The sequence below is a fragment of the Trematosphaeria pertusa genome, assembly GCF_010094035.1.
Source record: "Trematosphaeria pertusa strain CBS 122368 unplaced genomic scaffold BU26scaffold_6, whole genome shotgun sequence".
Lineage (NCBI taxonomy): Eukaryota > Fungi > Ascomycota > Dothideomycetes > Pleosporales > Trematosphaeriaceae > Trematosphaeria > Trematosphaeria pertusa.
In genome coordinates this window covers 2226707-2241495 of record NW_022987217.1, presented here as the reverse complement: position 1 = coordinate 2241495, position 14789 = coordinate 2226707, and the positions used below count along the sequence as shown (strand labels likewise).

The 14789-nt window shown below is 52.4% G+C and overlaps 4 protein-coding genes across 4 annotated transcripts; 3 read left to right on the top strand and 1 right to left on the bottom strand.

Annotated features, from left to right (window-relative positions):
• Positions 1–584: 584 nt before the first annotated feature.
• On the top strand, positions 585–2794 carry BU26DRAFT_300976 (uncharacterized protein). Its single transcript, XM_033821781.1, has 4 exons — positions 585–1006; positions 1068–1676; positions 1733–2587; positions 2644–2794. The coding sequence occupies exons 1-4, from the start codon at positions 768–770 to the stop codon at positions 2771–2773; spliced, it is 1833 nt and encodes a 610-aa protein (XP_033685400.1). The 5' UTR covers positions 585–767; the 3' UTR covers positions 2774–2794.
• Positions 2795–5436: 2642 nt separating this feature from the next.
• Positions 5437–6439, top strand: BU26DRAFT_483369 (lytic polysaccharide monooxygenase; the record flags this gene model as incomplete). The annotated part of the gene is made up of 2 exons (XM_033825804.1): positions 5437–5794; positions 5851–6439. 2 exons carry the CDS (start codon positions 5437–5439, stop codon positions 6246–6248), a joined length of 756 nt encoding a protein of 251 aa, XP_033685399.1. The 3' UTR covers positions 6249–6439.
• Positions 6440–6935: 496 nt separating this feature from the next.
• BU26DRAFT_483366 (uncharacterized protein) lies at positions 6936–9346 on the top strand. The gene is made up of 4 exons (XM_033825803.1): positions 6936–7377; positions 7431–7852; positions 7908–8790; positions 8842–9346. Exons 1-4 carry the CDS (start codon positions 7294–7296, stop codon positions 9328–9330), a joined length of 1878 nt encoding a protein of 625 aa, XP_033685398.1. The 5' UTR covers positions 6936–7293; the 3' UTR covers positions 9331–9346.
• Positions 9347–9388: 42 nt separating this feature from the next.
• BU26DRAFT_456011 (HET-domain-containing protein) lies at positions 9389–11651 on the bottom strand. Its single transcript, XM_033824901.1, has 2 exons — positions 11555–11651; positions 9389–11482 (listed from the first exon to the last, which is right to left on the bottom strand). The coding sequence occupies exons 1-2, from the start codon at positions 11619–11621 to the stop codon at positions 9423–9425; spliced, it is 2127 nt and encodes a 708-aa protein (XP_033685397.1). The 5' UTR covers positions 11622–11651; the 3' UTR covers positions 9389–9422.
• Positions 11652–14789: the final 3138 nt, after the last annotated feature.

The window sequence follows — 14789 nt, the reverse complement described above, 5'->3', positions numbered from 1 at the left end:
TTTCCCCTGCCGCACGCCGTTCGCGGCACAGCCAGCGCCTCGAGCACGCACTGCATGTGCATGCGTCTTGTAGCGTTTCAAGCTGCCTCTATCCTCTTACAAACACTATTTGCGCTAATGGGAGTGGGAAAGCTTATCAGCCGGCGGTCTTGCGCCTGCAGAGGGGGCCAAGATACTTCCGCACTTGGGGCGAAATAAAATTAGTATCCCCGCGGTGCATGTCCCGGTCGGGGCAGTGCCTAAGTATGCGTCGAAGGGTCGGTGTTGCAAATGTTCAGACTTGTGCGGGAAGAAATAGGGTTTTTGGAAGGAAAAAAAAAAAAAAACAGGCTTGCGATGCGTTGGTGAAGAGAGACGGAACAACGAGGTGGAACAATAGAAAGTCGCCGCTCGCGTCTTGATGAGCCTCAGTCACGCGAGCTGCTTTGGAGGTACAGTACCTGCAGCCCCACGTTTCATAATGCTCCTAGACTTCAACGGAAAAGCGCACAGACGTGCCACAAGGCTGAGGATCGTCTTCCCTGCACCAACACTGTGCTTCTTCGCCGGAACGGGTTACACCCCTCCGCGAGTGAAGCACATGTGTCGCAGTCCCGGCCCCAGGTCCTGCAAAGCCTCCATGTTGCCGGCGGCGCGCAGTCTGGATGCCTTAGTATAAGGATCAGTGAGGGGAGCGACTTGTGGGAGGGGGTTCGAGGATACAAGGCTCTCAGCTTTTTGCTCTTCAAGTTCCCGTCGAGTTGCTGGTGCAACTACCCGTTTTCAAAATGGCGTTGGGAGCTCTCTTGTATTCGTTCGTTCTGGCCTCGTGCCTGAGCTTTGTAGCTGCTACTCCCTCGCCGATGGACCTTGCTGTCCGCACGTACAATGCCCCGGGCAGTACTGTTGAGGATACATACCGAGCTATTCGGAGAGGCCTTGCCGCCGCGAAGCTTGAGAAGAGAACGGACTTGAAGGGAAACACCACCCTGGATCGGAGCTGGGACGGCGCAGTGCTGCTGAAATTGTGAGTACCATAAAGTATTACTCCTCCCATCAGACTCCGTCGTGCTGACTTTCCATCACAGCGGCTTATCTCAAGACATCCCCACGAACAGCAACAATGCCACTGCTTCTGTCTCAGAAAGCGTCGAAATCATCTGCACGACATGCTACGTCAAGGGCCTTGCGAGGGCGGAGCTCAACATCCCTGATAACTTCAATGCTAGTGATGCTCTCGAAAACACCGTCGACGTGGTGGCAGACGAGGTAGGCAACTTCACTGAAGAAGTCCTGGACTATTTTGGAAACTACACGGAGTCAGTTATCGGCAATCTTGCCGATGGATTCGACGTCAGAGACTTCGCCATGCCCACCTTCAACTACTCCTTCGACGTCGATATCCCAGATATTCCTGAGTGCACGCTCAACTTCCAGTTTGATGGCATGGAGCTGTACTTGGAACTGGAAACTATTCTTGGTATGGGCGCCAAGTATGAGCTCAATTTGTTCACGAGCAACACGCCAATTGGCATCGGAGTCGGAAACAGTCTCATGCTCGGCGTCGTGTTCAAGGTCGATTTGATCCTTAGTGTGGACGGAACCATCGATATCAGCAGCGGCTTCCACATCAAGCTAGACGACGGTATCACAATCGACATTGCACTCTTCGGCCAGAATGTTTCCAACCTGGAATTGTAAGCCCTCTTCCACACTTCTCCCTCCCTGATCCCTGACTAACGTCAATCTCCAGCCCCGGCGGCAAATTCGAGTTCCTCCCCGTAACCATCGAATCCGCCGGCGTTGTCATGAGCGCCGTGCTGCGCATCGGCATACACTCCGGGCTTGTCCTCTCCACGCCTCAAATCGGTCCACACTTTACTATCTTCAACCAAGAAGTTGGCTTCCCCCAGATGAGTGGCGGCATTGAAGTGGGCGTCTACGCCAACATCGCGGAGTTCACTACGAACGTGACGCTGGTCCCCGACGACCCAGGGTGCGAACTCAAGGTAGTGCAGGAGTACCAGCTTGCACTGGGCGCTACAGCAGGTGCGAGCGTTGCGATCGATACGCATACGTGGGGTCCCGTGGCCGAGACAAGTATCCCTGTCTTTAAGACGGAACTGGCGGAGGCCTGTGCGATTAAGGGGACGCCTACACAGAGGAATGTTGGGTCGACGATTACAGCTGGAGCGAGGAAGAGACAGGATCTCGAGACCACGGTCATTAGTACGGAGATTACACATACGGGTGTAGCATGCATGTCAACGGTTGTCGGCAACTGCCCGGCGTCCCTCCAGTCGACAACGAGGACTGTCGAGACGCGGACACTTACCACTGCGGTTCCGTCGGGTGAGGAAGCGACGTTCCCGCAGAGTGTGCAAGATATGGTCACCAACACCGTGGCTTTCGGTACTGGCGTTAAGGACATTGTGTCAACGTCTGGTAGCCCAACGAGCTACACACCGCCAGCTACACCGGGAGCGGGCGGCAATGGTGTCGGCAAAGCACTTGACGGCAAAGTTGGAGGCGTGAGTAAGAAGGTTATCATTGGCGTGAGTGTAGGTCTTGGTGCGCCGGTCATCGCGGCAGTGATTGTTGGATTCTTGTAAGTTTCTCTTGTTCCCCTTCGCTCGTTGACAAGTATACTGAAGTTGTGCATAGAATGTGGCGCAGACGCAAGAGGTACTCCGCTGTTCCTCAGGGCACTACTCCGCTTATGGTTGCCGAACCATACAGTTCCCAGGCGAAGACTAAAACGGGTGTTAGCGTCACGGAGGTTCCTCGTCGTTGATGTTGGTACGTATGACGAATGGCTTCGGAGGATGGGCGCTGCTTATGAGACGCCTCGAGATTGGGCTATGACGAGATCAATGGAAGAACATTTCACTTTTGCTATATGATATCCGCCATCAAACACCCCTTCCTTCTCCTCATTCATGTGTCCTTCTCCCAAGACATATTCCCTACTCCTAAGCTCGCCTTCACCTTCGCCTCGAACCTCTCCACCATGTAGCCTCATCTAACCCTGTGGCCCCCTCACTCCTAATACCGCTATCTTCTCTAACCATACTGACCAATTATGCAGCAAATAAGGCAATCAATGAACTGGGCGCCCTCCGTCTTCTCCGGCGTGTTCCCACTTGGTGGACCAAAACTTGAATTAATCGGCCCGCGTGTGGCGGGCTTTGTTCGACCTACCTCCCTTTCACGTCAATCTTGCAAACGGGTGGGTGGGTGAAGAACATGTTGAACCAGGGGTTAGAGCGGATGGGCGTTTCGTTGCGGGTAGATAGACGGAGAGAAGGTCTGAGGTGGAGAAGGACATGTCAATGTCTCCCCTCTCATTCGGTTGCCCGGCTGAGCCTTGGAGAGTGTAGAGCAGCGGAGTAAGCTAGGCGACGAAGTCACAGACGGACTTGGGGTCTGGAAGCTGGTTGGCTCGTGCACATAGGGCCCTGCCGTGGATATTGTCCCACACTTCATGCACATAATCCACTCCGACTTCGCCGCTGTTATTCACGGCGGCACTCTCGGGTTCACCGGAAGAGGGCTTCGCTAAGGGCGGGACTCCTACGAATAAATAAATTCCAAGAGTCTAATGCGCGCTAGCAGCGGAGGATATCTGCGAGGGGAAGGTAGGCGATTGCTATTTCTACTACCTCACTCGGGAGGCCTAGAACTAAGGACTATGGGTGCCATGACGTAAGGCATGAATGCGATGGAGTCAAGTAGAAAGAGGGGGCTTTTTATATAAAGAGACTAACGGTTTACCTCTTCGAAGCTTTGAAAAGGGGAATTGTCACGTCATGAGATTAGCAGGAACGCATGTCTTAAAGCAAGGCATACGAGATTCGGGAAGCCAACTACCCTGTATATAAGAAGTGAAAATAGATTCCGTCTGGATAACACAGTCACTACATCCAGAATTCCTCTTCGCTTCGTTTAAACTTTCCACCTCACCGTAGTAAAATCACTCCTCTTCAGTCCGCTGGCCAATGCCAGGACCGAATCTACTACCCACTCCCATCCCTTTCGCAAATCTCAACACCTACACTCCGATATCTCTCTACTAATCTTTATAGCCCAGACGAAAAGGCTCCACCGCCTTCAGCAAGTGATCCCGCCCGTGATCCGCGTTATAGGTACAACGTACCCACAACCGCGATACGGCAACGCTCCGGCTAATATTAGAGGAAAGGCTAAGACCCCTACTTCGGTAGAATTTCTATCCAAATTAGTTCCATAAATATGGTCCTTCTACATTTTTCTAATCAGCTAGATACGAGTTGAAAGAAGAAAGAGTAAATAGAGGTATATGGCTGGAGAGGCTATGCTCCCAGTGCCTAAACCCAGCGATCCACAAGGCACCAGGAGACAGTATCGACTATACGACTTCCCTATCTACGCTATCGTAGGCATAACTCGTAGTCCCCGCGTAAAGCACGGATGTTGGTGTAAGGTGTCTCGTGACAGCGCTTCAGGCCATCACTGTCGGGGAGAACTAAGGTTGCGGATGACGGCGACGAGGCATACAGCGTAGAGTAAGGTTCAGCCAGCATCGGAATATGCGTGCGTAGATGTCCACCTATGCCGTAACGAGGGCAGGAATTCCCCCAGTCCTCGTTGCTACAAGCACCCAACAAGTGCAGCAGCCCGCATGATGAATATAGCAAGCAGTCCTAACAAGCTGCAGGTCTCTGTCGCGGCTTATTTGTCGCTCAGGAAGCGACGAGAGCGGACTGGTAAGCAGGTCGCATAGGTTCACGGGCCAACCGGGAGCATCATGTGTCTGCTTCCTTCGACTGGGCGGGTAGCAGCCGAGGCATGGGGTTTCGCTTCCAGCACACACAATCTCTCTCGGGCTCGATTCCGTCGAATGATCCAGACAGAAATGCTAAGGGGGTTCTTGGATGGCTTCGCTAACGGCGCTGCATATTAGAAACCCGGGGTACATATATTAAACTAACGGCGAAACCGGGTACGCATCTTCGAAAACCACCGGTAATACGCATCCCCCGCCCATCCCTCCAACAAAAATTCGGCTTTCTCTTAATTACAATGCAATTATCGTTTGCTTCGACTACAGCCTTGTCGGCGCTACCATAGCTCTTATCCTCGGCTCCAACCGTTCCTTTAAACTCACGCGGACCAAATAGCGCCGAGCCAAGCATGACGACAGAGGCTTCGCGTCCTCGGTCGGATTTTCATTCGTGCAATTCAATGCTGGATAAGGCGTTGTAATGAAGAATGCTGTATGCTGCTGCGCTGTTGCCAGATTGGATCCGGCCTGCCTGCTCCGTGCCCTTGGGCGTACGAGTTGGGTATAGTTCAGCTTCTGCGATACAGAAAAGAGAGATATAAAAGCTTGCGATGATGATCGTTACCTATGGCTGCCATTGCAAACCCTCAGCACGTACACGACCCTTCGATACCGAGATCTCTCACGTCTCCAAGATGCATACTTCGGCTCTTCTCCTTCCAGCGCTCGCCGCCCTCCTCGACGTCGCCGCTGCCCACGGTTTCGTCACTGGCGTCAGCATCAACGGCGCATGGACCAAGGGCTCCGATCCAGTGTGGTACTACTACGCGGCGGATCAGAAGCCCGTCACCGCGGGCTGGGACTCGTTGAATCAGGATTTGGGCTTCGTCTCTCCGAGCTCTTTCCAATCCGTTGATATTGCCTGTCATAAGAGCGCTACAGCTGGAAAGGCATATGCGAGCGTTAACGCGGGTGACACGATCAAGTTCTCGTGGAACACGTGGCCAGATAGCCACAAAGGCCCAGTGATTAACTATATTGCTCCATGTAATGGTGGGTTGTAGCGGATCGCGGGAAAAACAAGGAAACCGTTACTGATGACAGAACAGGTGAATGCACGACTCAATCCGCATCGAACCTCCGCTGGAGCAAGATTTCGCAAGCCGGTCTCATTACGCCGGGCGGCACAGGCACCTGGGTGACCGACCAGCTTATTGCAAACAACTTTAGCACCTCGATGACCCTTCCTCGTAACCTCAAGGCCGGCAACTACGTGATCCGGCACGAAATCATCGCTCTTCACGGCGGGAACAGTGATAACGGCGCGCAGGCCTACCCTCAGTGCCTGAATTTCAAGGTTGGAGGAAGCGGGACGGTAGCTCCGAGCGGCGGTGTTGCGGGAACGGCTTTGTATACCAGGACCGATCCTGGCATCCTCTTCAACCTGTACACGAACCCGACTTCATACCCGTATCCGGGTCCGGCACTTTGGACTGCGGCGAACTGACGAAGCAGCTATGGTGGGCTAACGGGGATGCAGCGGGGTTTTCTTCGTGTAAATACCGAGATTCGTGAAAGAACGCATTCGCTACTGCCCTAGGTTGTGAAAGAGTGCGCCGTGGCCGGTTTCCTTTCGATTGACCGCATTGTGCTCACGTGAATGCGCAGCCGTCGACCCGACGCAGAGGTTGAGAATGCACACGGAGTTGGAGTGACAAGGCGTTGGGGAGGTGGCCGTGTCCAGGGATGAAAAGCCACCGCCCCCGCGCGCTAGAGCCTCACGTGACCCTCAAGGACAGCTGCATTCCCCACCTTGGAAGAACCGAACCGGCTCCTGAAACGCTCCACGATCTGGTCCATCGAAAGTTGAGACAGGGGTCTAAGGCTGAGTCATCCTATAGACAAAGCTAAGCCCGCCGTCTTGCTCGCTCTGCAGCACGTTACGCCTGCTGACCTTGGAAGGGCTGACAATGAACGGGCCATTCACCCCGGAAAACATGGTCATGCGAGTCCTAATTTTCTCTTTGACGCGATATGAACGACAAGTCTGCATTCGCGAACCCTTTCCTCGCTGGGCCGAGGAGCGCACCTAGGCATGCGGCCGCCGGAGACCTATCAGGTGACGAGGCAGTGATCGAGGCTCACACAACCCGCTGGCTGGACATTCGCATGCCGGAATTTCAGCGCATTTTCCTACTTTCTTCGCCCGCTATTGCTCGCGAAGCATTGAATTCTGCCTCATCGAATCTCCATACACGCTGAACGGTTCGCATTCCTCGTTCTCGGCTTCGCTTAGAGCACAGCCTCATCTCCATGCGAAGAGGCCCATGATGTGACCGGTGAGGCACAAACAGCGTCATTTTTCCCGCTCAGACAAGCCAATCGCATTGCTGGGCCAATATAACCATGTGCACACCTAGGTATTCGCACGTAAGCGATGGGCTGAGCGCGAATCATGGACTTGTACGTACGAGCGTAGAGTTGGTGCAGTATAAAGCCAAAACCTCAACTCTTTGGAAGGCACTAACTCATCGCAACGCGAGCGCCTATTGATGATGAGGATCTTGCAGGCTCTCATTTCATATTTGTCGTCGACGACTGTCCTTGCGACTGCGTCCCATGGTGACTGCAAATGCGCAAGTGGAATTACCCATTCCCTTCTAGCACGCGAAACTAACCTCGTTAGTAGACTCCTGATAGCCATTGCTGGCCTTCAGACGCAGAATGGACTGCATTGAACAGCACTCTATCTGGCGCGTTGATCAAAGGTGTACCCCCAGGCTCCGTCTGCTATCCGGATCAGCCGCACTATGGCGAGGAAGCATGCGCGTTTGTCCGGTCGCATTGGTTTAACTCTACATGGCATGCAGCAAATCCTATCAGCATCGACTATCCCATCTGGACCAATAACTCGTGCAATCCGATTTATCTAAACGGTACGAGCGTGACTGGCGATGTGAACGCCGGGGAAAAAGGTTGCTCAATCGGAAACTACCCTTGGTATGTGGTCAACGCTACTTCAGCGAAGCAAGTCGGCGACGCGCTGAAGTGGGCCGGAAAGAAGAACGTGAGAGTCGTTGTTAAGAGCACTGGGCATTCGTATCCGGGAAGGTAAGGGTTCAATCACAGTCATTACAGGAGATTATAGTTGTTGATACTTGAGCAGGAGCATCGGCTATGGCAGCCTCAGCATTTGGACTCATAATCTCCGTGGCATCGAATACATCCCTTCCTTCAAGCCCAGCTCTTGCCCAATCAACGGCACTCTAGCTGCCGCTCGCGTCGCAGCGGGCGAGACCGGCATTGACGTCCAGACTGAAATGGCGAAGCACGGCTCGATCATCGTCACCGGCGGGAACCCCGACGTCGGCCTCATTGGCTGGCTTACTGGTGGCGGCCACGGCACACTATCTGGAAATTACGGCATGGGCGCTGACAACCTCCTCGAAGCCACTATTGTGACTCCTAAGGGAAAAGTCTACGTCACGAATCCTTGCAGGAACTCCGATATCTTCTTTGCCATCCGCGGAGGTGGCGGTGGGACATACGGCGTCGTGACCGAAGCTGTCATCAAAGCCTATCCTACCCCAAAGACAACCTTACACACCTTCGCTGTGGGCTCACTGAGCCCAAATATTACGGCTGAATTCTGGAGCCTGATGGGCTTTATACACTCCGAGATGCCGCGACTCAAGGAAGGCGGTATGCAAGGATATTACTATATGGTGGGACCGCCTGCATACCCTGTTCTTGCGTTCTTATGGGGCTTCTTCCTCTATGATAAGCCAGAAGGGACGGTGGAAGTGTTAATGGCACCTATTCAAGAGAGGCTCAAGAGTCAGGCGCACCTGTTCGCATATCAGTCCAACATTACACAAGGCGATACGTATCTCGAGGTTTACGCGCCGGTCTTCACGAACGAGCCAGTTGCTTCCGGTGGCTCCGGATATGGCTCGTGGCTGCTGAGCCCAAGAAGCCTTTCAGATCCGAATGTGACTGCGAAGGTGTTCCAAGAAATTGGACCGAGCATGGATCTGTCGAAACCAAATGCGAGCTCGTTCTCTTTTCATCCATAAAGTAAAGCCCACTAACACGCACAGGGTCCGTCGAATCCGAGCCTCCTAGGGCACATGATCGCATCGCCCAACGCACCGTCCTACTATCCCGAAGTCATCTCCATGAACCCTGCCTGGCGAAATACCCTCGTACACTTCATCGTAGTGGAGACCTGGCCGGATGGGAGCCCACAGTCAATCATAGATTCCGTATACCGTGACATTACCTTCAACAAAACGCAGGCCTTGCGTAATCTCTCTCCCGAAACCGGTGCTTATTTCAACGAACCGGATAGCTTTGAGCCGGAGTGGGAGCATGCTTTCTTTGGGGAAAACTACAGAAGGCTGCTGGGAATCAAGAGAAGGGTAGATCCGGACAACGTGCTATGGTGTCGGCGGTGTGTGGGAAGTGAGGCATTCGTTGAGGAGAGCGACGGCAGGTTGTGTAAGCCGGTTGCAAGCGCGAAGAGGACCGAGGTTGGTGAGGGTTCAGAGGCAGGAGGGGATGCTTATGGCATGGAGAGGGCTAACTGAGACTGCAATAGTGGGGTCCAGCTGTTAGGAGTGTCGCTCTAAATACCGTCGCTATAAGGGATGCTCTTGATTCCGCGATCTAGTCCTGCTTTCTACACAAGGGTAATAGGTTGTGTTGTGACGTCAGCAATCCCCATTACCTGGCCTTCCATGATCCCATGAACATACGCTTCACCCAGAAGTTCTACCACTCTATCGCTCTTTACACATCTGATAACGTACGGTACATTCGCATGCTCAAAGACGCAAACCCGATATCCTACTTCCGTACCCCTTGGAACAAGGGCAAAATATCCTTTCTCGGTCACAGCGAACCGCCTATTCTGCAAAGCAGCTCGGAAAGCCTTTTGCAAATCTTCATAAATCTGCTTGGGTTTCCGCGAGCGAAGACTATCGAGGGTAAAGAATCCCTTCTGTCGGCGCGTACTGTACGTTTGACCCGGAAGCGATGACATGTTCCCCACAGATGAGTCGAGAATCAGGCTGAACACTTCGCTGTAGTCTTTCGGAGCTCTGGCATTACCGGATCCGTCTTTTCCGGCTACGAGCGTCTGCCAGAATGCGTCGTATATGGAGGATCCGTCTGGATAGTGGCCCTGAGTGTGTGCGATGTCCACGTAAGGAGCCCATTGCTTGTTGTTCTGCGCTGGTTCATCGATGTCCAATGAAGCATCGGTGGTAAGGGGTCCGAGCATAGCAATGGAATCAAATATCTTTCCTTGAAGGGTGAGGCGCTTCTTATCGTCACTCAGTTCCAGTCGTATGTGAAAGGCGTTACCTCCTAGATTGTAGCGGCTACCGCCAGCACTGTAAAGTGCCAACGACTTGGTCGAATATCCAAAAGATTCGGTAACTCGTGGGGCGCTCCAATCTGGAATCCAAGACGGCGTAAGTGGTGCGTCGTGATCTACGCAACAGAGGATACGGTATGGGTCCTCTAGGAGCGGCACCAAACAGACTTCGTGATACACATCTCGTACTGATACTTTGGTAGAATATCTTGGCTTGATATCTGTCTCGACCAGCGCAAGGATCCCGTAGACTTTATCCTTTGCCTCCGTAGCTTGCGCATATCGCGTAGAGACCAGAACATCCAATAACACTCGATGCTGGCTCGTCACTGCACGGACGAACCGCTCTTGTTGAAGAGCATTGACCGTAGTACCTCCCGTAGGCGGAGGCAGACTTTTTGTAGTTGTCTCCAGGTTTAGGAGATCGATGGTGCTCTCTACTACTAACCAGTCGAGTAGTCCGGCCTGTTGAAGAGAAGCGCACCAGGAGGCAAAGTCATCCCATGACTCGGTAACTTTACCGCATTTGACGAATATACGAAGGGAAAGAACGGCTTCTTGGATCGTCCATAAACGTGTGAACCACGGGCGACGGAAAAGCTGCCTCACTTCTCTCCATGCAGCATCGTTGGCGTTGGGTAGGCTCAGCCGCGCAAAGTCCGCTGGTGTAACAGCTTGTTCCGCGTATTGCACAGCAGAATACGCTCTGTGCAGGGTTTCAAATGCTAGTGCCGCGTCGTCGTCCCCTTCGTCGCCGAGCCAGATCAAAGTATTCGTGGCGTGGCTGTACACCAACCCCATCAAGGGAATTTGTTGTTCTTTATCTTTTGCGTCCGCTTGATTTATGCAAATCTGGTCCACCCAAAGGAATACACTCTGCTTTTCTGATCTCAAATGCTGGAGCGCACACGCGAGACTTGTGGTAATCTTAATGCTGTCATCTCCAACCTGGATGGTCTCATTGAACTGAGGCGCGCCCCAGACATAGCTGAGCGCAGTATACCAGACTGTACTACCTCCAGGAAGAGATATGCCATGATCTGTATTGCGCTTCCGGACTGGATAGGTGTTGAGAGACGGATATTCGAAGTCGACACTGACCGCATGTAAGATTCCCCGAAATGGGGTTTCGAAATCTCCAGGATATAGTTCCAGAACGCGAATCTCGCCTGGGCATAGAGGGGAATACACCCCGCCTTCAAACTTCTCTTGCGTTTGTGCGAGCTTCACTGCGTTCTTGCGCGCCACGAACTTCCGAATCGCCGCCTGCTCGGTTTCGTGGAGTGATCTCAATGTATGGGACTCATCGGTCGTGGCGGCATGGTAGAGTGTAGTCCGCGAAAGGAAGCAGTCGCAGCTGTCTGATTGCGTTGACCTTTTTGTCAGCATTACGTGCATACCTAGGTACCAGAGCGTGCGAACATGTCGAATACCTTTATCCGGTCCCACGATCGTCGAGCAGCTCGAACTGTGTAGGTATGTAAAGCTCTCTTCAGCCATCCCTTGGAGGGTAGGTTGCTTTACTCGAGGAAGTGGTGATGAATGATGAGCGTCGTTAAAATGACAGCTTAGTGGGGCTGAAACGTCGCTGCTGCGCCCCCGAAATCCCTCATCGCAGGTAACCAATGAAAGTCGCGCTTACGGCAGACCAAAAACCGACGCTATAAGATACTCCATGCTTAACGTCTTCGTCCTTCGAGAATGGAGGATATGCATTACCAGCTGTGAACACTGGGATAGTTCCTCCTTTGAACACCTAGGTAGTAAGCCGCGTGTCAAGGAACTCAACCAGCAATCAGTTCGCCAGGACAGCAAACGCACACGCGCATCATACGAAGATTGCCGTATTTTTTGAGTCACCGATGTTGGTGCAATGACCACCTAGGCCGGTGACCCGAAAAATACGGCAATCTTCGTACGCACCCGAAGGTGTGATTCATCGAAGAACAATGGTAGCACCCGCCCTTTGTCCTGTTCTCTAGATATGTTGTGGTGCTAGTAGCAGGTTTCGTACCGAGTGACCCATAATGTAGAATGGGCTGCTTCCACTTCAGACGGACTCTAATCCAATCAATTAGTGTCGTGCAGCTAGCTCACATTAAAAGTCGACGCCGGTGTCTGAAATTCCACTCTGTTCGTACATTCCCTTCGGCCTGCCTAGCAGGCTTTGATAGTTCGGCAGTTCAGCACTTAGAAGCGCTCTCAACCACCAGGGGGGCCGCGAGAGAAACTAGGACCGAAGTTTGCGCCTCGCACCATACCGGCCCTCCATTCCTCAGTCATCCTCTCTGGAGCCCGCCGGGGCGAGACTGCTCCTGACAGTGGACGTTGACTCAGTGCTCCCCTCCTACTTAACCCCATCCCCATCCCTGTGCGCCTGTCCATTCCTATATCCATGCTCTCTGAGAATGTACTCCGATGCTGTATTCTCTGCATCCTCGGATCTCCGATGCTCCCCTGCTGTGCGTGAGGATCAGAGCCAAAGTACGAGCCAGCCCGGACTGACATCGCTATGGTCATAGCGCCTCAAATTACGCGGCATCTCGTTTGGATGGCGCGGTGGGCTCACATCATAGCGTTCGCGGGTGTCGCCCCATCCGCCGAGTAGAGGGGGACGCGCTCCGGGCAAGGTGCCTCTACGGCGAGGTTCTGCGAAGGGGTCTCGTGGGCCGAAGCGTTGATCGTAGCGGCGTAGATCATCTTGGCTAGGCCCGCCACGTCCGAAGGAGTCTCGAGGGCCGGCATAACGGGGATCACTGAAAGGTCGCATGTCTTTTTTCTCTCTCAGTGTCTAAGTCAGCAGTTGGGGAGCTAACTAACAAAGTCGCCGTAGAATTACCAAGATATGTTATATGTGTGTATACTATGTAGTCCTAAAAGCCGTTTTAGGAGTCCATCTATAGATTTTACGTTAGGGGGTTGATATCGATGCAAGGAGTGAAGGTTCCCGTACCTCCAGAATGTCTCCAAGGGAACGCGATTATGAAACTGGCCTCTTCACTTCATGCCTCAAATACATAGTAGAGTTCCATTGCTATTGGCGGCGCACTTCACATCTAATTGCCTTAGCGCGCTAGTGTGCGTGGCAAGAGAACTAACCACATATGCTGTGAAGGTCACACTGTTGTGACAAAGCGAATGCGATTATGGATAGAGCATCGTGGACACCTCTATTAGCTGCATCTCTATAGTTTTCCTGTCCGAGACTTTTATACTTTGACAGAATGCAAAATGGAACTTCGCGCAGTTTTCACCCCAAAGGCGTACAACATGACCTGGACCAAACTGCGACTACCTAGGTAGCATTGAAATTCCTGTAAGTTTTCGCGAGGATCGTATCAAGACTACTGTGTATGTTTTATATTAGCTTTAATTCTACTGCTCATTTGAGCTCACTCAAGTTCACAGCTTCTGGCTAATCGTAAGACCTTCTCCAAGGCCCGCAGATTAGAAAAGCTCCCATCCGCCAACATGCCGGCCCTCAAAGTTATGGAGGTTAGGCCCATCGCTAACTACGCCCGCCCGTTGCTCTTCCGTTCCAAACTTACGAACTATTTTAGAGGATCACGCTACTCGCATCCCGCCCTGTCCCCGACGCAGAGCATCGCAGGGGCGTGGCCCAAAGCAAGTACCTTCCGAGAAGGTGTTGGCTTGGCGCATACCGAAGGAGTTGGCAACGTGTTGGAACTCACGGACATTGTCGGTATGATGAGGAGCACTATGTGGTGATGAACAATGCTGGGCACTGGTATTCATTGACGAGCGCCGTGGTTGTTCGAATGGAGAAGTACCTAGCGGACTTATATTAGCGTACTCACGATACGTCAGATACCTTCGAGGAATCTCCGACGGCCTACACGGAGGGCTTACGTCGCGGGATCGAGTGGTGGCTGCACGACGAAGACTACCTGTGTCCCGTTGATACGCTGCACGTGGCGCTAGTGCGGACTTTCTGTTGATTTCTGCACGATAGTAATCATGGTAGCCTGATGGTTTGCCAGCTCAGACGTAGAGAATCGTAGAACGTTATATTTCTCTCGTTTTTATCTTTTGCTCTTAATTTTACCTTTACTGCAGTATTCTTCTTCTCTAGTTTAGAGTAACCTCTCTAAAGTAGAAGTCTAACATACAGAGCTAATTATTTATAAATAATTAGAAAGCGTAGTAAGATAGAATAAAAGAGTAGAGCTATATCTAATTAGAAAGACGCTAAGTCTAACGTACTTTACAAACGAACGCCCTACACAAACGAACGCCCCAAAAATGCCAAGCCCCCACTAAATGCCACCATCTTATTTAGATTGCTCTGACTCCGAGCTGCTTGAGATAAATCTGGATAAGCTATCCGACTTATCTGTATCGTCTTTAACTACCTGGCACGTTCGCGCGTTATGCCCTGGCTTACCGCAGCGTCCACAGCGTCGCTGAGCTGGCTGGCCGTCGCGTGCCACCACCCCTTCGCGCCGCTTCTTGCCCTTATTCTAATCCGCAGCCTCCCTTTAAGCGACTAGCTGCAAGCCAGCTTTAATCGTAAGGGTATCCCCTTCCTAAATCCGCTTTCTTTTGCGCAAATTACGCTCCTTTTTCTGTGCGTTAGCCGCTTAAAGCTAGGCGACTTTAGACTCTACAAGCACTAGCTAATGCGCTATTAGCTTATTGCCTTTCTTA